The following is a 25,083-nucleotide window of genomic DNA, read 5'->3' on the forward strand; positions in this document are numbered from 1 at the left end:
ATGTCAGAATCTGATGCTTTGATTTTTTTTTTCTTTAAGCACATTATGTGTTTTTAAAAGAGTTTTTTCTGGAGTGCATTAATGTAGAAAATTCCTTAGAGTTTTCAACACAACAGACACATCTGTAAGGATTTCTTTGAGATGCAAGGTGCTGTTCTTAAGGAAAGAATTCAAAGATTCAAAGATTTGGAACCAGTGTTGGTGAAAACTGCTAATATGTGAGCCATGTATCAGAAATACTATTTTTTTTCCTGTAATAATTTTAACTTTTCAGATATGGAAGAAAACAGTCCCTGGGTTACTCCCTAGTTAGGTAGTATGTAGGTTTGGTTGTTTAGCATATCTGATGGTGAAGGATTCCTAAGCTTCAACTGGGACTCCTCCTCTCAGCAGCATAGCTACTGAGTATCCTTCTGATTATCTACTCTTCATCAGTGTACCCTTCTGATTATGTAAAATTTAGGTTTTGGTTCTTTGTACAACAGAAGTTTTAGATTATATTAATTTTTCACTTGTATTCTTTTTCCATTATCAGGACAGTCCCTGCTTGAATTCTTAAATTTTGGACTCTTTCTGTTTCAAAGAAAGCTGATTTTTAGAGATTTCAGCAACTGCGTGTATTCTGCGACTACAGAGCTGATAAATGACACCATTAATTTCTTCATGTAGATTCTCTTTAGAGCTGCCTGGCCAGATAGAAAGATTTCTCTCTCTGCAAGTATTTATTGTGAAATGAAGTAAAATATATTTATTCTTGAAGCCATTTGCTAGAGAATAGAACTTCAATGAAATACTTGAAGGTTACTAGCACATTTTACATACTGTCCCTTTTTTTCCCATTGCAAACACACACACATGCCCTCTCATACATAGTGATGAAACTTCTTTTCCTGTGTTTGGAGTTCTGACCTGCACATGGTATTTTTTTTAAGCTTAATTGAATTGCACATTAATGATTAATCACCAGCACAGCACTTCAGCAAATAAAACCTTTACCCCTTCAATTTTAATATCTCTAGGAGCACCAATTTGTAAGCCTCTGGCCAACAGCTCAAGAGATAGAAATAGTGTACAAAAGGTGCAGTAATGTCAGCTTATGTTTTGCCATTCTGAACACGCTCTGTACAACTGAAAGGATTTGCTATAGCCTACACTAATGACCTACTTCATCTGATAAGTGAAATAACAATAATTTTAGCTTGCAAAACACACTGAGGATGAAAGAAATACAAATGCACATTGTTTTTGTATTTTCCCCATAAACTATACTAATATTAGGAAGACAGTAAAAGTATGCCTTTCGATACTCTGCATAGAACAGTGAAGTTTTGATTTTCCCTAGAATTGCATATCTGTAAAATTGCTTGTGGTTTTTTTCCTGCAGAATTGAATAATCAAGTGGTCAGATACTATAATTGTAATTTCTGGAATATGCTGTGATAGCTGGACTTCATTATTATTTGACATCATGTCTTGTGTGAATAGTATTAACTAGTTTTGTAGCTGAAAATTTTATGAATGCAGATCCTACAGAGGTATAATTTCTGAGCAACAGCCTTCAAAAACATGCTGGATTTACAAGCCTACCTGTGAACTCAGAATTTCAGGTAAGGTTGGGTGAGGGATGGAGAAAATGTCTTCTGAGAAGAATTTTAACAGTCTAATAACTGGTAAAGAAGAGGACATTAGTTTTGGTAGGATAAATATTTATTTCTGCACAGCTGATACTGTGTTAATTCTAGACACTCATCAGAACTCCATGAACTGGTCTCCTGCTCTCTGCTGGAGCTGGAAGTGTAATACGCAGCAGCATATCAGACAAACAGCTCGGGGCATAGGAGAGAAACAGCCAGAAGAACTTTACATCCCATCCAGCTCTGTATCTTGTCCTGGGGTACTTTGCTATCAGGGCATGTTCCATGCATTTTATGACATTAGAAATATCATAGTCACACAGTCTTTTCACTGATGATCTTTGGACTTTCATATCTGTAAAGAAAAAAATAATCCTGAAAGCATTTATATGCAACATCTCTGTGAGGGTGTTCTTTATATCCAAAGGTTTGGCTACAGCTTCAGGCTTGCTTTAAACTACTGTCTCAAGTGCTGAAAGCAGTATAGCTACAGCAAAGCAGAGACAATAAAGGCTACAAAACACCCAGAAGTCCAATAAACAAAAACCTCTCTGGCCTATACTTGAACCAGATGTTCTGTACAGTATGTTCTGTGTCACATTGCACTAAATTTTCAGATACCAATAAGCAATAAATGTAGCATATGGCCATAGCAGCTCATTTCCACTGGGCATCCTGCCTGTGAGTATTGAGGGACAAGGAAAGGTAGCATGACCTTGTATCTCACCAGTCTCATGTGTGAAGTAATATCTCAGGCCTCATCTAACATGCACATAGTAAAGAACAGTCAGTGATGGGTCCTTAATGAGCATTAATGATGTCAAGTAAATGTTCCCAGAATCTCAGATAGGTTGAAGTTGAGAGGGACCCCTGGCATCAAGCCCCACTACTTAAGCCGGGTCACTTAGACCAGGCTGCCCAGGACATGTCCAGATGGTTTTGGATATCTCCAAAGAGGGGGACTCCACAGCTGCCCTGGGCAACCTGTGCTACTCCTCAGTCACCCTCACACTGAAATGTTCAGCAGGAACATCCTGTGTTTCAGTGTGTGCCCTTTGCCTTGAATCCTATCCCTGGACAACACTAAAAAGGTCTTGGCTCTGTTGTCTTTACAGCTTCAATTCAGGTATTTATATATGTTAATAATATTCCCCCTGAGCTTTCATACAATCCTTTTTCTACTTACATTCAACTAAGTATTTTTCTCCATAGGAGTCCCTGATCTCAGGAGTCAGTCTGTTCCAAAGTTTGAAGAGGTTTTTCTCAATGATTTCTGACTTAACTTCTTCTGCCTTAAAGAAATCATGCTCAACAATGCTTACTTTCACTCCAAAATGCCGCATTTCTATCCTAGAAGAAAAGAAACCCAGTAATCTCCCTGACATCCAATAATGGCGCAACTATGAATCATGAGTAAGTTGAAAATCTGTCACATTAATATTTGAGAATTTTATTATCTTAATATATCAGAATTATTTTGAAAGGTTCAAATTAGATTCATAACAGTGTACTTGTTCTGTAAAAGCAGAGCAGACAACTGACGGGAAAAAAGCAGTGTCAAGTAGATTCACAATTCTCTGTGTGGTTTATGTTGGACTCTTGTAAAGGGTGTAACAGCTAAGTGCATCTTAGTCATGTCTTATCATACGAAAGCTTTTGACAATTTCATATACTGTTGCATTATTTTAGTTCACAGCAAGAGCAGATCATTAAAGTGTCTGAAAAAATGTAAAAGTGAAAAAAATTTCAATTAGAGTAGAACTTCATTCTCTGTCCTATGGCTAAATGGCTATGGTTAAATTATTAAATGTTAATGCAATAAAGGTTAGTGGGCTTCCTCATAGTGTAGTTCCCTCAATGTAATTTCAAGTTGCAGTGCAACTCTTTTGGGGTGAAAATGGCATTTTTGTCTTGCTGGACAGCTTAAGAGACCGAGGAACCCATGTTCTACAGTGTGTAAAGGAATGGACCACATATATGTTAGCCATTAGTTTCTATTTCTTTGGGATATATAGTTTCATTAAGTAAGTACTCATAATGGTTTGAAACCAGCTTTCCTAGTCGTTCTGACTCATGAAGACTTGACTCACTGGGCTGGGCCTTAGCTTTCTAGAAGCAGTGCAATACAGCTGTTTCAGCAAAGGTGTTCAGCTTAATTTTCTGAAGTTACAATTACCTTTGGTAGTATGGTTGCTGTCTAGAATTTCCCAGCTCAGATTGTTGAGGAGAATTAGAGCAAAATATACAAGCAAGTATAACTTGCCCAAGAAACTGGATGTCTGACCAGCTATATTTTTGATTTACTTTCAGGCATGCACTGGATTCACATGCCTGAAATCTGCATACTTACAACTTGTCTGGGACATGAAAATTTTCCAGGTGCAGCCTCTTGCTGGGTCTGTCCATAGTACTGGAGAGTGAAATCTTAAAAAAGTGACCAGTCCTCTTATTTTCCTTTTCCCCTTTAGGCAAGATTTCCAGAGCAGAATCAAAATGGGCAAACGTACAGTCACCCTTCCTCAGCATGTCTGGAATTTGTTCTTGGATTCACGCATGTGTTTCTGGCTACTTACCTTAAAGTGTCAGAGAAAGCTTCCATGCCCCATTTGGACAGACTGTAGCCACCCCCTACAAAAGCCATGAGACCTTTGGCATTAATTAGATTGACAACTCTTCCCTCAGCTTTTTTCAGAAGTGGCAGAAGCTTGAGTGTGATTTCAATCAGTCCAAGCAGGCTAACATCCAGGACTGAATGGAAGTCTTCAATCCTCAGCCAGTCAGTGGGTCCTACCGGTGCTGATCCTTCAGCATTGCTCACCAAGCCAAAAAGCCCTAGGAGGAATGCAAAACCATTTTATTTCAGTATATGGCAATATCTTACCCTGGAGTATCATGTGTGCATTGGGAACCAAGCACACAGTCTGCAAAAACTTCACTGAGATGAATACAGTTATCTGGGATATGTTTGGATGGTCTAGTTTGTACACCTGTTAGAACTTGCTGAAGAGCATGGGTAAAGTGTTAAAGGAAAGCTATTTTGTCTGGAGGTGTGGGCCACCGTGCTGGGCTTTATCCAGATCTGCTCAGGTATGTAGGCTCTTAATACGCGTTTGTATTCCTGTGAAAATCAAATGGTCTGCATAGAAGTGGAGAGACTGATTGTTCAGGTTTGGGGTCTAAAGGTCTGAACCAAATGTGTTCTTAGTCAATGCTTCTAAAGATACTAGCTTAGCCCTGTGTATTGATACTGCTGCTTTACTACCTTTAGAAATTACTCGAGGAACTTCAGATAAATAGTGACGTTTCCTAGAGTTTGCTGAGGACAGGCTGTGCCTGAGGTGAGAGGCCGAAAGTCCAGCACTCAGCCTCCATAAAGAGTCTTACACACTGAATGGAAAGCATTAGCAGTGGCTGTCCTGGCTGAGAACCTGGGGCTTTCTACAAGTTGGGAGCAAGAGCCTGCTGGAGGAGGTAAGTGCTAATAATTTTGTTATACTTGCTCTCAATCTCTGCATTCAAGAATGGTTTGGAATATTCACGATAAGGCCAAAAGCCTATTACAAGCTTTGAGGAGAAAGTCTTATGGTAGAAGATACATGTTTTGCTGTTTTAAGTACTTAATTTATTAATAAGCCTATTGAATAGTTGGTGTAACTGTGTTTACAACTGGTAGTTACAGTGCTGTGATGCCCTTTGGTAGCCTTTAGTCTGAGCTATCAATGCTGATAAATGTGTATTGCCACAGTCGAATATATTTACCATGCAGATCTTTTTAGCCAAACCCAACACTGAAGTCTCATAGGTATCAAAGGGTGAGCTCCTCTTCTTTTACAGGAGTACTCAGAGGTGTATGATAGGGGTAGTGACAGCTACAGCAACTCTAACGAAACTGGCTGAAATTGCAGGTGTTTCACTGTTGCAGTCAGTGCAATTGTTCAGTACAATGCAAATGTCAGACTTATCAAGGCATGCAAAAATATACTCTTATCTTTACTAGAGGAGGACTACAGAGGCCCTGAATTAACCATTTTTAATTGAGTGGGCTTAATTGTCAAGAAAATTTCCTGGTACAGTTAGTACCTTCCTTCCAGTGACATTCTTCAACTACATCAGAAGGAGTTTAAAAAACACACCTGGGAATGATCTGCTTTTAACAGACAGAGCATATAGATTTTTAGGTATCCTGTTGGTGAAAGCAATGGGCAGTATTGCTGGAGAGAATATCTTTGAACTGAGAAATGACAGAGCTGAGGAGTGAATGTGTTTCATCAGTGAGATTAAAAATGCCTCTGCAGTGAGTAGAGAGGCAACAGAACTTTTAGCTAGACTAGATTTGGTTATATTGAATCATCTTTCTGAGAAGTTGCCTTGTCACTTACCCTTGCCAGCTGTCTGTTCAGTCACAAACACCACAGCCCTGGCAATGCTGCTGGAGTCTGCTAAGTTCAGATTCACTGTCTTCAGTGAGAGTGAAGAGCAGCACTGTAGCTCTTGGCTTCCTTTTTCTGTGGCACATGCAGCAATGACACAAAATCCCCTTTTGTCAAGCCATTTAGCCAGTGAGTTTCCAAGTCCAGTGTCACAGCCTGTTATGAAGACATGCTTTCCATTCAGGTTTCTCACTCTGTATCTGTCTCTGATGATCCAGTAAATGATAAGAGAAAGTATGGAAGCCAAAACTGCTATGTGCAGTGAGTCTGAAAGTGAGAGCTACAAGCAAATAAGTTAATGATGTGGAAGCCCAATGAAGCAAATGTGCTCAGCCAACCCTCCAACTTCCTGGGATGCAACTCCTGGTAGGGGCTTTGTTCCTGGTTGCAGCCCTTCCAGACCACCGTATGTTAGAGGAGAGCAGGAATAGGAGCTTTGGCACAATGCGATCGGGATCCATGAATAATGTGTGCCTTGACAAAACCTTCTGTATCTTTCTTCTCAGTAGATTTTCCTGCTTTCAAGCTTTGCTGACCGGACTTTCTAGTCAGCTCTGTCCTTTAAGGACATTTCAGACTGAAAGGAATGACCTTATCAGTTCTGAAAGGTTTTATTTGTGGACATTGGTCATTATTTATGCTGGTACCAGAGAGAGAAATTCCCCTGGGAAAAAGGATGATTCTCTTTGACCACTTTTATGGTGCTACCCAGGCTGCTTTTCTTATCTGTAACACAGAAGCAGAGTGACCCCAGGAACAACTCAAGAGAAGTGTAAGCTGCAGTGGTGGATCTGATGACTAATTTGGTATGTGACTTGTGTGACAGTGAGTGATTTGCTCTCTGCCCCTTAGACAAGGTAGACTTTGGGGCAGTGCCTGAGTCTTCTGTCACTTGTTGCCTGTTTAGCAGTGATACACAGCATAGCAGAACATGCTATATAGAAAGTGTGTTTATATAAAGAAATGTGGAAATGCATGGAGATGTTGCCTTAAAAAAAAAAAAAGGCCCTGAGGAAACTCAGGGTTTCCTAACCTTGATAACTGATTACTAGTTTTCTATTTGTATTTTGGTTTTTACAAGAACTAAACCAAATTAATTCATAAAAGCCAACAAGCACATTCCAGAGTTAAGAGAAATTTTTTCACAGGTTCTAAGCAGTCACCTAGGCTCTAGTTACCTATGTATGTATAGATGTGCAGACATCTCACCTTTAAATGTGACATTTTTAAAGGCTGCCTTCTGTGTAACATTATTTCTATGTCAAGACATGAATATTAAAGGAAGCTCAATCTATTAGGCCTGTTTGCTAGAGTCTGTCTGTTGTTCTTGTCTCTACTGAGTTCATGAACTGATTTGCATTTATTCTGATCCTAAATTTTGCTGTCACGTCACCAAGTAGTTATGGAAAGAATTCTCAGAATCTGATAGTGAATGGATGTTGAACTCTCATTAAATAATTACATCAGTTACAAAGCTAATAAAGTATAACAAGTGACAACATCCATTACCTCTTAATGATATTTGAGTGCCTCAGTAGCCATCAATATGAACTTCTGAGCCATTGACTAATGACCTCTGATTTTGAACCAGTAAGCAAATATATACAGGTAAGAGTTTTCTTCTCCTTCTACTACAGTTTACTGGAGGGTTTTCAGTGAAAGCCCTCCTGTAAACTGCAGTAGAAGGAGAAGAAAACTGAAATCCCAAATTTTTGGGATGTTTGCAGTGCTTATTTTAGTGGCCCATCTCACTGTTGTTTTGAGGTTGACATAATCAACCCTCTAGCTCAAGTACTTTGGTTAGACACTTGGCTTTCTTGCTGTGAATGTCCCTGTTAAATTTGACAAGGATTGCAGTGTTCCTGAATGTGTGCACTTTGAAATCATCTTTGTAATTTTTCCCTGTGTTGGTGACATTTATTTTCTGAGAGGACTCAGAGAGTGCTCTGACAAAGTGCCACCACAACAATGTGAAAGCACTAAGGCTAACAAAGGCTTTTGTAATATAAAATAAAGTCTCTGAAAACAGAATATTTTAGCAGCTGATCATGGATCCCCCCTGTCCATTTGCAATGATGTGCCAGGCAATGACATTTCCTTTGACTGCCCTTTTAGAATTTGGAGCAGTGCTAGACACAAAAAGAGAGAGGACCTGCTGTCAGCAGACTCTGGTAACCCCGTGCCACTAAATCACAGCAAGGGATTTGGCAAGCTAGTGCAGTGACACATATACATAACTTTAGGACTCAAGTTTCCTTTTTTCCAAAACAAAATTAAACAAAATAATTCATGTTTTGGGCAAACAATTAACCTAATTGAAAACAGGACTTGTAAATCACATCTTCCTTTCTCGGCTGTGCTGTAGGGAGGAAGCAGTGGGCAGTGAGCTTGCACTACTGGAAAACAAGTTAAATTTGAAAAGAGGCTCTGTAGATAAGAGCTGGAGTGTTTGGCCAGGATGCCAACCTGGCTTCTGCAAGGAAAATGCCAGGGATTGCTCTGGTTAGTGTTAGCCACTGTGTTTATGTAGCAATAATTGGCACAGAAGCTCTGTGAGACAAAAGATTAGGGGAGGCAGCTGAGAGGGCAGCACTGTGGAGTCTCCACTGCTCTTCTTTCCCCTGACAGCCCTGGGCCAGTGTTACTAAGTCTGTATTTCCTTACTGCCTAGTTCTTGCCATGTGCTAGCACTCCCTCTCCAGTAACACAGTGACCTGAGCATCATGGTAGGTTTTGCTCTGCCTGAGCCTTCTGCCTTATGTATTCTGCTAGATGATGTCATTACTGGAAGGAACCTGGGGTCAGGACCAAGAGAAAAAGTCTCAGTTAAAGTTCTCTCACAAGAAAATCCTCTAATTCTGTGAAAGCACAATGTTATTCAAAATATCTCTTGTTTGATAATTGTGAAGATTCTACAAAAGCTAAAAAAAAAAGCCACTTGGCTTCCAAGATCATACTGATTTTGAAATAGCTGCGTGGAATTGCAAACAGTGCATTTCCAGAGAAAATGTCAGCATGATATTTCAAGAGTATTGACGTATCTTCATAAATATTGCATTTGGATTAATAATGTAGCCAGTAAATAACTAAAGGCAAATTCTGTTTTCCATCAAACTTTGATATTTGCCTGGCAAGTTGAGAACTTGTGTGATAGAGCTTGGCTTCTCGTGCCTACACATGAGCCATTATAAAAGCAATTGATTTTAGAGAAAAGCAGCATCACTGCTTTGAGAGCCCTCTAAGATCCCTAGATGATGCAAAGTACAGCATCCCTCTGCTGCTCTGCACTAAAGGAAACCAAAGCACACAGACCCCATAATTGCAGGAGGGTGTTAATTTACTCCCACAGGAAGTTTGCTTATGCCAAAGAATTTGAGGCTGGGGTGATGTGTGGGGCCTGTGTGTGATTTGGATTCCTTCACCCCGCACTGTGCAGGCAGTGCGAAGCTCCAGAAGTCAGTGCTCTGCAAGGGCTAGAATGACCTGCAGGCATCCTGAGGAAAAACTGCCAATGGGAAATTTAGGCACTGTGGTTCTTCAGAATGAGCACTCACATAGCACACAGTGGAAGGTTTATATATATCAGGCAGCCCACTGAAAGATCATCCAGCAGCTCTCCAGAGTCACCCTTCCATAGCTAAAAACCTCTAATTTTCAGTTAATTAATTGAACAAATTGGCAGTCACAAAACATCAGATCTCTTGGGTGAGCTGTTCCTGTACATGCAGAGCTTTGCACTTCTGTTTCATGGAAAAAGGAGTGCTTTTTGGTATGCTGTGTAAATATGTGATAATTTGGTTTGGTGGGCAACAAATTCATATTTTACCTGAAAAGAAATACACTTCCAAACTCTCCTATACAGCATTTTGTAGGGAGATTAATGTAGTCTGGTACAGTGAGTTTTCAGCTGATGAAAACTCTGTGATTGTATCTTCTTTGTATGGCTTGTGCTTCACATTTTTACCACAGCATCATAAAAGCCCTAGGAAAACAAAACCATTTAAAATCATAGATCACAGATCCAGTATTTGAAAATTGAAGTAGGGAAAGATTCCACATGTTGGGAAGAACATTTCTGTGTTAGCATTTTATTCAGACCCTGTAGGTGTTAAGATAAGCAACAATTCTTAAAATTACTCTAGAAAGGAAGGGACTGCATATTCTCTTGTCTGTGCACTAGAAAACAAATGTTTAGTTCTCTTAGATATCCTGCAAATGCATATAATAGGTACTGCTCACTATAACAGTAGATGTAAGTTCTACTCACATTCTGGGGAGACATCTGCAAGCTCAGTCTATACCTCCACATGCTCATGAGTTGCCTTCACAGTTTTTTCCAGTGTCAGAACGTAGAAACAGCCCAATTTGCTCATAAACCTGTGTGCCAAGACCTGCATGTTGGTTAAAAGAAAAAAATCTCATAAATTCTGTGTCTGGTGGTACTTTCCTAATCAGCACATCAGCAGGGCCCCTCTCCCTGCTATTGCTAATGACTTGTACCGTGATCTGTCTATTTTAGGGATGCTTAGTATTAATCTTCTGGCTATGCTCTATGCCTGCCTCACCTACGTATGTTGTAGTAGCATTGCTGACTATATATAGTGATTTAAAGAGCCTGGGGGACAGTCAAGGCTCATTAAGGAGAACTAATCTACTGAGCTGAGGCCAACAGACCACAAAAAGTCAAGCAAAGCAAGCAGGACCCAGAACCTTTCCCATTACTGTGGATACTGAAGTAATGCAGCCCAGAAAAGCTTTATTTTACTAAAACCTTTTGCTATCAGTGCTGGAGTGTCAGAAAAGAAGGGAGCCTCTTTGCCTCTGAAGCAATAAATTTGCACCACTAGGCTGTGGGGGTTTGCCTGTGGTCCCTGAGCACAGGAATGAGGGTGCAGGTTGGAGCACTTCACCTGCTGAAACTTAGGCTGTGTGAAAACATCAATACTGTAAAATACCTTTGGGAAGAGCCTGCATATCTGGGATTATACACCAATTGATTTAGTAGTCAATTTATAAGTAAATAATTTATAAGACGGATGAAATTCTGCTTAAAGTTCAGTTATATTTTTCTGTGAGCACTCTTGGCCCAGAAAACAGAGAATGCCTAATGCAATCAAAGAAAAAAATATTTAAACAGATTTAGAGAACAGAACCTTTTAGAGATTGCTTGTGGACAATCCATCTCTTGCAGGGCAAGATGCAATGAAGTTGCACTTATGGTCAAATTCTGCTCTGGCTAAGCTTAATTTAAAAGGAAATTGCAATCACTTAACATGTTTTTAAGCATAATAGTAGGAACAGGATCACTGCTTTTATTTTCTGCTCATATATCTGCTTTCTGCTCTGACATGGCAGGTTTAATACACCCATTTTTACTGCAAGCCCTATGGCTGCTTATGGTGCTTTACATATATGTATGCTGCTGAAATGCAGCTTCTTGTGCTGGCTGGAAGTTACCCAGCATGTTGTAAAAGTTGCAATTGAGAGATGCTAGTTTTTATTGCTTTACTTCCTCTGCAGCATCAGTAGTGAAGAAAGTATGAGGAACAGATTAGGTAACTGCCTTCCCTGTATGGTGTTTCTGAGTTCCTTTAGGTCAAGGAAATTTTTCTCTTGGCATATGTATGCCTGCAGAACAGACCCAGTACACAGGCTGGCTTTCCTTCTCTTGCAAACCTTATTAAAAGTACCATTTTCTTTATAATATCCCTTACTCTGCTTGGAGTTGCTGTGTTCCTTTGCTGAAGCATTCATTTGCCTGCAGCTGTGTTGCAGTCTATAATGTATATTTGTAAATCAATATAAAAACAACAGAGTTTTGGCTTGATCTGCAGTCTGGTCAATAAACAAAAATAAAAGCCAATTTAGCTGGACTGAAGAAAAAAAGCCTGTTTTTGCCATGACAACAGACATGTCTACAAACATGGGACTTAAACTGATCCCTGTGGGCTTTCATCAGTGAGTGGAACTTTATATCAAATTAATAGAAGTGCTGTAATTACAAGGCTTTCAGTTAGAGCGCTTTCCACAGTCTGTTTTATCTCCAGCCTGCCAGGGAGACTGACAGGTCCAGTCTGTCTGCAGTTGTCCAACTTTGCAAAGTAAAGATCTACCTGCATTTTTTTATGGAGGCCACAAACCAAAAATGAAAAAACCCAAAAACCCAAAGGGCTCATCAAGAGTGTGCCAGTGTGAACTCTGCTAAAGTACCTAGAAACCAAAGGCATTGCATTGCCTTTGCTCCTGAAGAAGCTGTCAGTGGGTATTGAAATAAAGCAGAGTTCTGCTCATCATATAATTTTCCTTCCAGCCTTTCCACTACATGAATGTAACTGTCCCTGCACTGCCAGTAACTGTTTGTTTTACTCTGACTCTGTGCCGTGGTGGACTAATTGTTATCACTGTGATGTTACCTCCAATAGTGTTATTCTTAAATCTCTGCTGTGTACAGCGGTATAGCTGGAGACTTCTTTTTGTAAAACAGTGGGAGCAAGACACTTGGTTTGCCCTTAGTTATGCTGTCATTGTAAACACAATAATGATGCTAACTGAGGAAAATTGGATTTCTGCTTAGCTACATTTAATTGTGACACACTTGTGGGCATGAGGCTTTATCATAGGAAGTGTGAGAGCACAGAAGTCTTGAAGAGACCTGACAATCACTGTGATTAAGACATTGTCTTTCTATCTTATCCTCTCAGTCAGGAGCCTCTGTAGTGAGAACTGATTTCACAGAGGAACTAAACCCTGTTTGCCATTTCCCTCTAAGCTATGCGGTGATATTTTCTGAGGTCATAGCACTCTGTTCTCATCAGTGTCCCTTATTGAAAAATTCATGGAGGGCTTGTATCCAATAAAAATTCACTACTACTCAGGAGCTTCCAGGCTGTAAAATCTTCATTTCAAAGGAAAAATTGGAAACAGTTAGAAGCCATGTGGAAACAGGCAGACTTAGTTAGAAAACCAAGCTTTTGAGCAAGTTTTTAATCTGAATTTAGCTTAATCTCTGAACCAATTCTCACATTATTCAGCTGATGTTGCTATGGATGGTTGGGACAAGAGCATACACAGTTATTATCTGCCAAATAAAGTTGCTGATAAAATTACACTATATTAATTCTTTCTGTGCATTCAACTGTGAGTTGTTTTCCAGAGAACTGTCTGGTCTCCTCAAGTATAATTGTTTTCAAAGTGCACTGACTTTGTTTTGAGATTGCATTAGTCAAATTTAAACACTCCATTAGATGTCAATGAACTGAAAACATTGTGACCGCATGGTTATTGACCCAGGTGCAAATAGCCAAGGCCCAATTGAAAGATTCAGTTCTGACAAATGGGTTAAAATAATGAAAAATATGCTGGAAAATGCTCAAATGCTTTACTGACTAATTGAACAGAGTCCTTGCAATTTGTTTATGATCCTATGATTTTTCACAGCCACAGGTGAGTAACAAATTTGTCCTGTTTATTATTTCAGAGTTAACTGATGACACTTTCTGAACTGAAAGGTATTGGTATTTTTTTTCCTTTGGGACAATTTAACCTAAATGCTGCATTTCCTGTGCACACTTAGTGTTGGTGGTTTTTTGTTTTCATTTGGTTTTGGGTTTTTTCTTCAGTTTTAATTTTTTTTAATGGGACTGTTTGAAGAACAAGACATTTAACTTCTATTTTGAATTAATATATGTCTTTCTGCATAAATGCTATCACCAATATGTGAGGAACCTAACTTCAGAGAAACATGAAGGATAGTGCTTTCAGGGATAATTTTAATTGTTTTTTTTTTTTTTTTCTCCACCCCTCCACTCCCATTTATGTTAAAGATCTGATCTGTATAAAGAGGTGATTTGAAATAGATTTCAAAGGACTTTGGATCAGGTCCTAATGTTACTCGATTTACAGGATGTGTTCTTTTGTTAGCATATTTCAATATCACTTATTTAAATCTGGATTTTGAGTTCCTCAAAGATTTTTGTTTCTCAAAAATCCAGCAGCTGCGCTGTAACTGGCTAGAGTAAGATGCTATTTCATTTGAGTGCAGTTTGAGATTTCCCTGCTACTAGGTTGTATTCTGCACACACATGGGTAGGTCTATTACCTTATATTTTCTCTGATTTCTATTATCTTGATTTTAAATTGCAACATCAACAACAGTATTTTTCAAGATGTTCTAAGTGATCCCCATTAAAAATTCAGACCCTGAGGAAGGTTTTCTTAATAATCTAGTACAGCACGTTAATCTGCTGTACTAATCTGTTTAAGTAAGCTAATGAATGATGCCTAAGGAACAGGACAGCAGTTGATGTGTTGAGCTTTAGAAAAAATAGGAAAAATTATTCAGAAATGTGGGATAGTCAAGTCTGTCAATCATTGGTGTTTTCCTACTTTTCCTGTTACTTAAAACTGCATCAGCATTCAGGCTTTAAAAAAAGTTACAATTATCAATTACAAAATTGATAAACATTTGTTGAAATGAAATAAGGACAACTGAACTATGTTATGTAATGCTTAAAATGAGAGGTTGTGAGTATTTTATACAGACATATAATCATGTAAGTGTTGATACTTAAAGACTGGAAGAAGGTGCAATAACTATGCCTTGGGATACATTACACTAAGAAAAGATGTAGATGAGAAAACATTGCTTGTGAAAGGGCTTATTTTGGGGATGACTTCTGCAGCATTTCCCCCTGGATGCATCTTGGATGCCAGGCTTCCCTGGCAGATTTTTCCTCATGAAAGCACTTCTTTAACAAAAAGGTATTAACTTTGTCTTCTTATTTCTTTTCATGTATGATATCTGCTCAGCACATCAGTGTGACGACAGGAATAAACTGCCCAGAGGAGCAGCTCTGGTAGCCAAGAGCTGTGGGAGTGAGCTGGTGGTGATGGCACAGATGTCGATGTGGCCATGGGGCTTCCACCGTTCTCCCTTCCCGAGCCCCAGTTGCCCCCTGTCATGGTTCTCCCAGCTGTTGCCAGCTGGGACAGCACAAGGCAGGGGCAGGTTCTGCTGCTCCCTTGTAACTGAGGCAGGATCTGTCCTGTTATGGTCTCAGCCTCTGAGTTACCCTCCCAGATGCCACCCACAGAGGCAGTAGTTCACTTTAGCAGAGCCCTGCCTGGGGACAGGGCTGTTTGCCAGGAGCTGCCAAGCCCTGCAGGGCAGCCTCCTCATAGGCCTGCCAGGGCTGGGTTGGGCACTCTCTGAGGTGTTTTTCTATGCTGGGGTTTCACTGAGTCCATGACATCTGTCCTGTAACAACTTGTGCTGTAATCAGTGGCATCATTCTGGGATCATGAGGGCAAAGGGGGAGTTTAACACAATGTTGTTTTATGTTCACAAACAAATGTAAGCTGATACTCTTTCTTTTCCCATCCCCACACCTCATCTCTTTTCAGGATTTTTGATTGAAGTTAATAATCATCATGTCTGACCCAGTAGTTCTGCGTAGCATCAAGAGACTGGGAGAGGATAATTATGCTTTTGACTCAGATGGCAAATGTAAGAAGTTTATTCTGTAGTCACCTCCTTATGTTATAAAGCATGTAGAATAGGTGGTGGGTGGCCTAAGCAAAGGAAGTAGTCTACAGAATACAAGCAAATAGTCTGTGGAATAAATAGGGTTATATAAATAGGATTATATGGTACCTGCTGTCATAAGTATGCTGCCCCCAAAACTTTTCTGTAAAAAATATAATAGTCCCTACTCATGGACAATCTTTATGAGTAACAAGTTCATATATAGTTCATACAAGTTTATAAACTAACAAGTTCAAGGTATCTGCATAGGTTTTTGCACTCAGTACTTTGTTGTACAAGTAAAAGGGTTCTATTGAAGAAAAAAAAGTAAAAAGTGCTGTCTTACACAGTTTCTCCCAGCAAACACTCATATTTGTAGTCATGCATGTATTCAGCAGAATTCTAATGAACTAATTCTAAGATCTTAGCTAATGCTAAGATCTGCATTCCCTCTTCTTATCAGAGCTTGTCTTTTTTCCCTTTTTCCTTTGCAATATGCAAATGATCAGATCCCATGGAGTTCTAGAGTTTATGTTTCACATATCTACAGAAGGTTATGTACTTTAACAATAATCATTAACTAGACTGTGTATTTATTTTCCTTCACAGGTAACAGCTTCAAGAAATCAGGGTAAGTCATGTACATTATTGGAGCAATCAATATTTCTAGGAATATTCAAAGAAGTTAATGTTATTGGATCAAATTGATGGAATATTTATTTTTTTTAAAAAAAGCTGTTCTCTAGTGGTTGAACCTCCTTATTTGAGACAACTGTAACAGGTAGACCAAAGCAGTCCTAGAAACTTTCAAAAACACAAATGCTAGCAATATGATCTTCCTTCTGAAAATGTTTTTGATATTCAAATTTATCTTTCTTCAGTGTTTTTAGTTTGAGAAATCACTTTTTCAGGAATTTTAATCACACTTGATTAATTTCTCTTAAAACTTAACTGTGAGATTTTAAAACAAAATTTCTCAGATACTAAGATTTAAGTGTAGAATTCTGGATAGTCAAAATTTGGGATGATTTAGAGAATTTGACCTTCAGCTATTATTAGAGGTCTGATTGGAATTAAGAGCCCCCTCATTCCTAGACCTTTGGACAACTCTGTAGCAGGCTGGCCACTAGCAATACTATAATTTGAGCCAAGAGAGCACCAGCCCAGTATTAGAAGTCTACCATGTCTTTCCACTGTGAAACCCAAGTTCTGTTACACATGTAACACGCATGTGATCCATACACACCTGAAGGAAAGCTTCCTTTAGGCTTTCTAGGATCTGGTTTCTGAAAACAGGTTATGACAAATACAGCTTGAATAGTTTGCTTCATTAAAACCAAACCGAAACAACCCACCACAAACAGAATATCCCTATTCATTCATCACTGAATGTACACAACTGATGAGGATCCCTTGCTATAGGAACAGGAACTTTCTCTGTCTTAAAGGAAGGATTATCCAACAATTTGAGCAGTAGGTTCTTCTTCTTTAGCAGACCTTAAAGAACCCACAATCTACATTATAGGAACAGTGTGTTGAGGAGCTGCTTATGGAACAAAGTAGAAACCTTTAGAAAATTTTAACCTAACCTCCATTCTAGTCTCTGTCTAAAATTTCAAGGAACCATCAAATCACTGATTCCAAGGAAATCTGAAAGAAACAGCTTGTCTCTTAAAATTCTGGGCAAAATGTCTCAAGTAAAATGTAATTTTAGAGAAGCAACCAAGAGAGTAAAAGTAATAATGTAAAATCTTATCTTTTTTGCCAGAAATTTCTATGCATCTGAAGAACCTTTTCTAGAGAAGAAAAGTGAAAAGTGAGTTAAGTTCAATTCTTTATACTTAGCATATAAAACAAAATATGTACTAAAATACAAGTTCATAATTTTATGTTTTCTGTTGTTGAAGGTCATCAAAGAAGAAAGAAAATAGTGTTCATGTTGGCTTCTTTCAGCTGGTAATGAAAGCAATATCTATAAATATTTGACATGTATTATGTTGCAGAATAAGTGACAATAACCAATAAGGTTGTTTCGGGGTATAGCTGTGACTAAGCTGAACTTTTAAGGATTAAATCTTTTGGCCTGAAATCCTACCAATAAAATTCAGTGGGAATTCACTAGAACCCCTCGTTGTCTTGTCAGTTTGGTGTCAAAAATGTCTATTAAACACATTATATTTAAGCTACAGGTACATAATGGAAATGAGCTAAGTTGCATAGCAGGGACTTAGGTGACCTTGGTTCATTCTTATTTCTGCCAGAAGTCTTCTGTGTGATATTTGGCAGACAATTTAGCTCCCTCATAATTGTTGCATGGGTTTTAGAAGATTTGGTTGCAATGGAAACTTGTGGATGCACAATACCATATGGTATGAGTTACATCTAGCCTTTGATGTAATTACAATGGGTTCATCTAAATTTTAAAATAAATGTAGTCAAGAGGTATCCAACCCAGCAGCATGCAGCTAAGAGATCTTACTACTCCTGGTTTGCACACAGCCCAGTCAGTTAGTCTGTAATGTGTCCAAACAAGTATGGCCCTGACTGTAGCAGCAGGCTAGTGCAGTAACATACCTTGCAATGTCCCTGGCTAAGTATCTCAGCTCTGCCTGGGTGGAGACAACAGTCTGTCCCCACAGAAGGCAAGCAGAGAGGTTTGCACAGATATTTAACTCCTGAAGTGCAGTTGGTGGATACAGTATGTTTGCTTCAGATGTGCTGAGAAATCAGATATCACATATCTGTGCATTTTCTGTGTGCTTTTTTCAAAAATCAAGTGAATTCCTAGGCTTCTTATGAGCAAGGTTTGTAAAACAGTGTAGAGGTACAGTTTTCTTCTGACCTTGTTTTCTTCTTTTTTTTGTAGAAGGATGTTTTATTTATCTTTTGTGTTAACTGGTTTTCCCTTTCTATTGTCTTTGCCCTAATGTCCCTTTCCATAGATGCTGTAAATTCCCACCCTTTCTTCTCTAGGACACATTATAGCACCTACAGAACCTGGACAGGTTCCTCAGCAGGCTACGACTCCTCTTGACACTCCTATTTTTAAATGTATAGCATTTGATACTGATAGTCTATATGGACAGTTTAATCTATATATTTGCACCTGACTTTGCCCTGAGAATCAGATTTCATGCAATCATGACAAAGGCAACTTAAATCACTGTATCTTTACCGAGCTACCTGTGTGAAAACTCTTTTCTACACATTTCTCTCAGATTAAGAGCCTGGCTCAGCCAAAGCATTTTAGAATGAAAATGCATTTTTGGCTATGAAAACTTGCTCTGAGATATTTAGTTGGTTTTCTACCACAGCACCACAGACTTTTGAGAAATTGGCTGACTCTGTTCAGAGCCTCTACATAATGCCCTAAGGCTTTTTCCTCCCCTCCCATTTTCTCCACTGGAAGTCTGCAAAGCAGACTATATATATGAATTATAGTTACTATTTTTAATCTCTTACCTAGTTTCTGGAATGATGATCATGGAGAATGATATTGAGCTATTAATGTTATCTGATAATACATTCATTCACATGTTAAAAGGAAGCTTGTAATAATTTATGAGGCTGAAATCACAGATGTAATTAGATTAGATTGGACAGAGAGATTTTTCTTCTCTCTATATTGAAGATAATTCTGAAATTAAAAGAGAATGTTTTTTTATCTGATCCACCTAATTAATGATTTATCCTTACACAACCAGTATGAGGACTGCCTCACAGCAGAGACCATAATTTTTTCTTCCCTCTTTAGTTTCGATTTTCATCATCTATGGAGATTTTAATGATGGTTGCTGGTAGTTTGTGTGCTGTTGTTCACGGAGTGGCCCAACCAGCTGTGTTGCTTGTGTTTGGTGCAATGGCAGACACATTTATTGAATATGACATTGAAATGCAAGAGCTTAAAGACCCAAACAAGACATGTGTAAATAATACCATAGTGTGGATTAATGGTACTATTCATCAGAATGAAAAGAACACCACAATCAGATGTGGGTAAGTATAGATGTTATCATTATTATCATATCCCATTGTTATCATAGCTTGTCAGAGAGAATGCATTGCTATTGAAGGTTCTGTTCAGCCTCTAAATCTTATATTTTCTGTTCATAAGATGGTTCTGGTTACATAGTCCTGTTTCTGAGCTGGCAATATTATCTGGAGGGACAGAAGGTTAGCTTGGATCTTGGTCTTTCAGTTATAGTTGTCAGCAAGAATATTTTTCTATTATGATTGTTTGGATAACAGATATATATGCTAAATATCTGAGTTCATGAATATATTTTCTCTGATTACACTGTAGGTAGTAATGACTTCTGGTCATTCTGGTCAGAATTTAGTTACCTGTAGGTGCCTGCTGACTTCTGAGCAAGTTACCTAAACTTTTGTCACAGAGAGAAATGAGCATTTCTACAATGCAATTCATCTTAGCTTATGGGGGATGTCTGAGGCAGATCAAAAGAACTGCCCCATAAGACTTGCTGTTTCTTTCCATTAAATATAATAAATGGAGTCTAGAGAATTCATTCAGATATCTGTAAAGGCCAAATTTGAACCTGTAACCTTTCCTAAGAATCACTTCTTGGTGCATCATTACAAGTCAATTCCTTATCCACCAAGTGGTCCATCCACCATCTCTCCAGTTTAGAGCCAAGGATGTCATGCAGGATAGTATCAAATGCTTTGCACAAATCCAGTTAGAAGATGATATCAGTCAGTCTTCCCTCATCCATCAATGCTGTACCTCTGTCATAGAAGGCCACCAAATTTGTCTAGCATAAGTTGCCCTTAGTGAAGTCACACTGGCTGTCACCAGTCATCTCCTTATTTATGATATGCCTTAGCACAGTTACTAGGAGGATCTGTTCCATGATCCTAATTAGCATGTAAAATTGTTCTGGATATCTGTGTCAGATAACTTAGGTTAAAAACCTAAGTTGTTTCCATGACTGTTTTTTGTCAGAGATGAAGTCAGGTGCAGAATGTTACCTTGTGGTTTAAAATTTCAGGGTACAAAATTTTGGGTAAGTTAAATAAAATTTGCTGTTCTGCAGGATGTTTTTGAAAAAATTTTCTAAATGCATAACCTATAACAACCTATTTCAAAGTCGATTAAATGCATAAGCAGCAATTAAGTGCCCTTCACTGATATGAGGAGTAATTATCACTACTACTTGTGTAACAGAACAAATGATCATTTTAGACTAGTGAGTTTATGGTACAAAGTAATATTTTATTTGACTTTAGCAGCCCTCACTTCTCCCTATAAAATGAAGTTGAAATCTGAATGTTATTAGTTGCTTGGCACAAAGCAAGCACATTCAACATCTAATGAAAACTTGTTGGGCAGCTCTTCTCTGAAACCCCCTCTCACCTGTGCTGTTTTGGAGCAGGCAGTCGGGGGGCATTGCCTGGGGACTTCAGGGGTGCTGCAGGATGGTGGGGCTTCTTTTGGTAGCTGCCAGCTCCCAACCCCTTTGCAACAGCCAGAACAAGGAAACCAGCCACTTGCAATAGCTTTGATATTGGGAAACAATGCCTCTGTTAGCAAAACAAGCTGACTTCCACCTGCTCTGAATCTAACTTGAGGATCAGATTAGAAACGTGTGAGAAACTTAAAAAAGTATTACTCACTTTTTTTTCCCTTTTTTTTCCTTTTCCTTTTTTCAGGCTGCTGGACATTGAATATGAAATGACCAAGTTTGCTGGATACTATGCAGGAATTGGTTGTGCCATACTTGTGTTAGGATACCTCCAAGTCAGTATTTTGTTTTCCATTTTGATTTCAAAGTTTAAATCACTAAATAATTAAATTTATAATTATTATGTTGGTTTTAACTGCTTAGCTACTTATTTGAGCAGAACAGATGCTTTCAGTTCTCATTCCATCGCTGAAATATGTTAGCTCTGGCAATCTGAGAGCTACTAGGATTTGGGCATGCATACCTTTGTAAAAGGATGCATTTTACCCATACCACAAGCAATACTTGATCAAGTGTAGCTACTATGGAATCCACATGCCCTCCAAAAATAACAGCTGAAGGGCATGCAGATTCCCAGTAGGCATCTCAACTGTGTTGAGCCCTGTTTCTGTTACAGAGATATTACAGAGCAATACTAGTGTAAAACTAATGTTGAACAAGAATTATACCCTACATATTCTGTAGTAATTGTTTGGTCCTTATGACTGAAGTGAGTCAAAAGCTTGGATGATTCCTGCAAAGTCTGCTCAAGGGCCCATGGCTTTTGAAGCTTTTTATAATCGCAAACATCACTTGTCAATCTTCTTCCTGAAAACTATCCAAGAATTCTGCAGAGGTAGGATGGCTGCCATCTCTGTATTACTTATACTTGTAGATGGAAAAAAATGTTGTCCATATGGCAGTCATGTAACAGCATAAGTAACTTGCCTCTCTTCCCATTTTATCAGAACTGAGACAAATGCCTGATCCAGAGGCTATATAAAATTGTTGGATTATTTAAAGACCGAAACAGCTATCATGTCTATGCAGCCAGAAGGTATTTTACCTGAATAGTAATTTTATCAACAGCCTTTCCCATTCTAGTCAAATTGCTTTTTCTGATTTGTTGGGAGTAGAAAGACTTTTTACTGCAATTATCAGCTATTTTGTGCTTTTCCCAGATCTGCTTTTGGGTTATGTCTGCAGCTCGTCAGATACAGAAAATCAGGAAAGCTTATTTCAGGAAAATAATGCGAATGGATATAGGCTGGTTTGATTGTACATCTGTAGGAGAACTGAACACCCGAATTTCTGAGTAAGTAATCTAAGAAACTCATATGCTACAGAAAATATGTTGCAATTCTTTCCAAACACTGCAGAATGCCAATAACCAGGCATGTGACAAACACCTTTTGGTAGAAATACAGCTATGTTCGTGGGAGCAGCAACCAGACTGATCAGCCCTCCCATCTTTGAACTAAGTACCATAACTGTTGAACCACAATTATTTCCCTTTCATGCCTTGTCTGACAGCAAATGTGTGGGTGGGTGGGTGGTGGGTTAGATGGGTTTTGGGGTGCAGTTTTTTTTCCAGTTTGTCCTCTCCTTTCTTCTCCTTTTGTGCCCAGTCATTTCAGAGTGATGTGTAATTTGGCTGCCAGTGCACACTTCCTGAATCAGCTGGGGCACAGTAGGAAGAGCCAGCTAGTGAGTCAGTCTGCTGCCAGAACATTTCCTGGGAAAGGACAGTATATTCTCTGCAATATTCATGCTTAAAAGGCTTTGCCATTGCAAAGGCATCAGCTTTTCTCATTGTACTCCAGGGTCTTTGTATGGGGTAATGGTGAAAGAATAGGGATGAGGATGGGCCCTCTCCAGTGAAAAGCAACTAACCCAAATGTGGCCAAGACCTGCAACACAAACTGAAGTTATGCTCACCACTCTTCTGTTGCCTTTTGTTGCTGTTATTGTTTTCCAGTGATGTTAACAAAATTAATGAGGCTATTGCTGATCAAGTAGCAATCTTCATCCAGCGCATAACCACCTTTGTAGGTGGATTCCTCCTGGGATTTGTCAGTGGCTGGAAACTGACCTTGGTTATCATTGCAGTCAGCCCTCTGCTTGGGGTTGGAGCAGCTCTCTATGGCTTGGTAAGTGAATTGTGAAAGGTTCCCATTGAGCAATAATGAACAGGAAAGATCTGGCCAGAAAGCTGTGAGGACTGGTGAAGTTGATCACACCCCTTAAAAGTGAAGAGAGACAGATTATGGTCCCAGTAGCACTGAGGGAGAGGGGCAGGATAGAGGGAGGGGTGTGGTAGAGGGGAGGTGGGCTTTGCTCTCACTGTTTTTTCTGATTCCCAGAGTAATAAAACCTGCTTCTTAGAGGGGAGTGTAAGCTTACCTTCTTGTAGGTCCTGTGTAGGTCCATTAATACCTGTAGGTATTAATGCTGAGATCAGAAGCAGGTCTTTGCCTTTCTCAATTACTACATACCTGCTTTAGATGGCTGGCTACAAGATACAGGACTTGATTTCTCTATGTAAATTAGTGACATTATGGGTTCTAAGTTTCAGAGACATAAAATGGTTGAAAACAACTACTCAAACTTACCTCAAACTGTCCCTGCTCCCAGAAGCTGCTGCACCTTCTCCAGTTGTTCCTGTTCTGCTTCTCCATCCACTTCCTACAAACTTCCTGTCACTGTACAAAGGACAGTGAAAAGGGAAACTGCAGGATCCTCTGCCCTCTCATCTCCTCTCCCACACTCAGCAGGGCTGGGTAATTCCTGCTCATCTTCTTCATTTTTGTTGGGTTCAGTCCTTTGGCAATCTCATTTCTTTCACATCAGGAACAGCTTGCTATCATTTTGCTATCAAAAACACCTAATGTAACTGTGACTAATTTCTTGTCCTCCAGCTCTCCTTTATCACCTTGTGCTGGCTGCAAGTAGTTGATATGAATAATGACTCATGTGAAGTGGGAGAGCAGAAGCTTGGCAGGGAATGAAATAAAACAAAAAATGTTTTTTCTTCATTTGTTCCGCCTTATTCCCCTTTATCTTTATAATTTTCTCCTTTTCCGTTCTTACTTTACCCATCTCTTTCCAGACACATACCTACTTTTAAGGTTTTCCTCATTATGAGCCTTTCCAGCCCAAGTCTTTGTTTTACACCATAAAGAAAATAGACCCAAAGTCAATCTGGCCTGGTTTCCTGTCTTCAAAAAGGACTAATAGATGCAAGGGGTAGGGTATTTGGAAAGAGAAAGCAAAGACTGACACATTACACTTTCTAATGATATCTCATTCCCAAGTCAATGTGGTATCTCTGTATAGAATTGTCACAGACATCTTTTCATGAAAATCCTTTCATTAGGATTTTTCTTGCCGAGAAGCTGAGAAGCTTCAGCAGCAAAATGTAACCAATGGTTATCTGCTGCTGTAGACTGCAACAAGTCCATCTGTAATTGGCCTATCTGAGATGTTTACAATTAATAGCCAACCACAGCCCAGTTAACTTACTCTCTATCCGAGATACAAACCTTTATTATTCATTCCTTTCTATTCTTGGCTTAGCTAGCCTTCTGAGATGAAACGTTTCCTTCTATTCTTTTTACTATAATGTAATATATATATCATAAAATAATAAATCAAGCCTTCTGAACAATAAGTCAACATTTTCGTCTCTTCTCTCACCTGAAAACCCCTGTGAACACTGTCACATAGAATTGTAAATTACTACATTTTCTTCCATTAATTTGAGCAGTTTTTTGAGTCTAAGTAAGCTTTTGGCATCCAGTGAGCTCTTGGTTGTTGTGTAGGGACCTGTTTGCTAACAGCCCATGAAACAAAGCACAGTGGTGGCAACATCTGTTTTTATCCTCCCCCACCACTACGGTTACCTCTTCTTCCTGAAGCTGGGATCTGCCACGGTGGTTAAAGGGCTGCTCCTGGCACTTAAGCTCCCCCTCCTCCCACTGTGCACAAACCCTCAGTGTGCAATCTGCTTCAGCCTAGTTAGAGCAGAGAGAGGG

At 39.1% G+C, this 25,083-nt stretch overlaps 2 protein-coding genes across 5 annotated transcripts in view; one reads left to right on the forward strand and one right to left on the reverse strand.

The window, feature by feature from the left end:
- Nucleotides 1–1,281: 1,281 nt before the first annotated feature.
- DHRS9 (dehydrogenase/reductase 9) lies at nt 1,282–25,043 on the reverse strand. 3 transcript variants are annotated; one of them, XM_071434965.1, is made up of 8 exons: nt 24,952–25,043; nt 23,662–23,751; nt 22,988–23,291; nt 10,332–10,455; nt 6,014–6,344; nt 4,208–4,466; nt 2,821–2,984; nt 1,282–1,989 (listed from the first exon to the last, which is right to left on the reverse strand). In XM_071434965.1, the coding sequence occupies exons 4-8, from the start codon at nt 10,377–10,379 to the stop codon at nt 1,739–1,741; spliced, it is 1,053 nt and encodes a 350-aa protein (XP_071291066.1). In that variant the 5' UTR covers nt 10,380–10,455; nt 22,988–23,291; nt 23,662–23,751; nt 24,952–25,043; the 3' UTR covers nt 1,282–1,738. The 3 variants fall into 3 exon arrangements, with proteins under 3 accessions (XP_071291066.1, XP_071291065.1, XP_071291064.1); XM_071434964.1 differs by lacking the exon at nt 22,988–23,291; XM_071434963.1 differs by lacking the exons at nt 22,988–23,291; nt 24,952–25,043 and having other exon boundaries at nt 23,662–24,085.
- ABCB11 (ATP binding cassette subfamily B member 11) overlaps nt 19,351–25,083 on the forward strand; it is a 32,621-nt gene continuing 26,888 nt past the window's right edge. For both annotated transcript variants that reach the window (XM_071434967.1, XM_071434968.1), the window contains exons 1-4: nt 19,351–19,583; nt 21,258–21,345; nt 22,231–22,364; nt 23,028–23,199. In XM_071434967.1, the coding sequence (XP_071291068.1) occupies nt 19,360–19,583; nt 21,258–21,345; nt 22,231–22,364; nt 23,028–23,199 (618 nt within the window). In that variant the 5' untranslated portion in view covers nt 19,351–19,359. The remainder of the gene's footprint in view (nt 19,584–21,257; nt 21,346–22,230; nt 22,365–23,027; nt 23,200–25,083) is intronic.

This window comes from Agelaius tricolor, unplaced genomic scaffold (genome assembly GCF_023055355.1).
Source record: "Agelaius tricolor isolate 1412-34295 unplaced genomic scaffold, bAgeTri1.0.p SCAF_10, whole genome shotgun sequence".
Classification (NCBI taxonomy): domain Eukaryota; kingdom Metazoa; phylum Chordata; class Aves; order Passeriformes; family Icteridae; genus Agelaius; species Agelaius tricolor.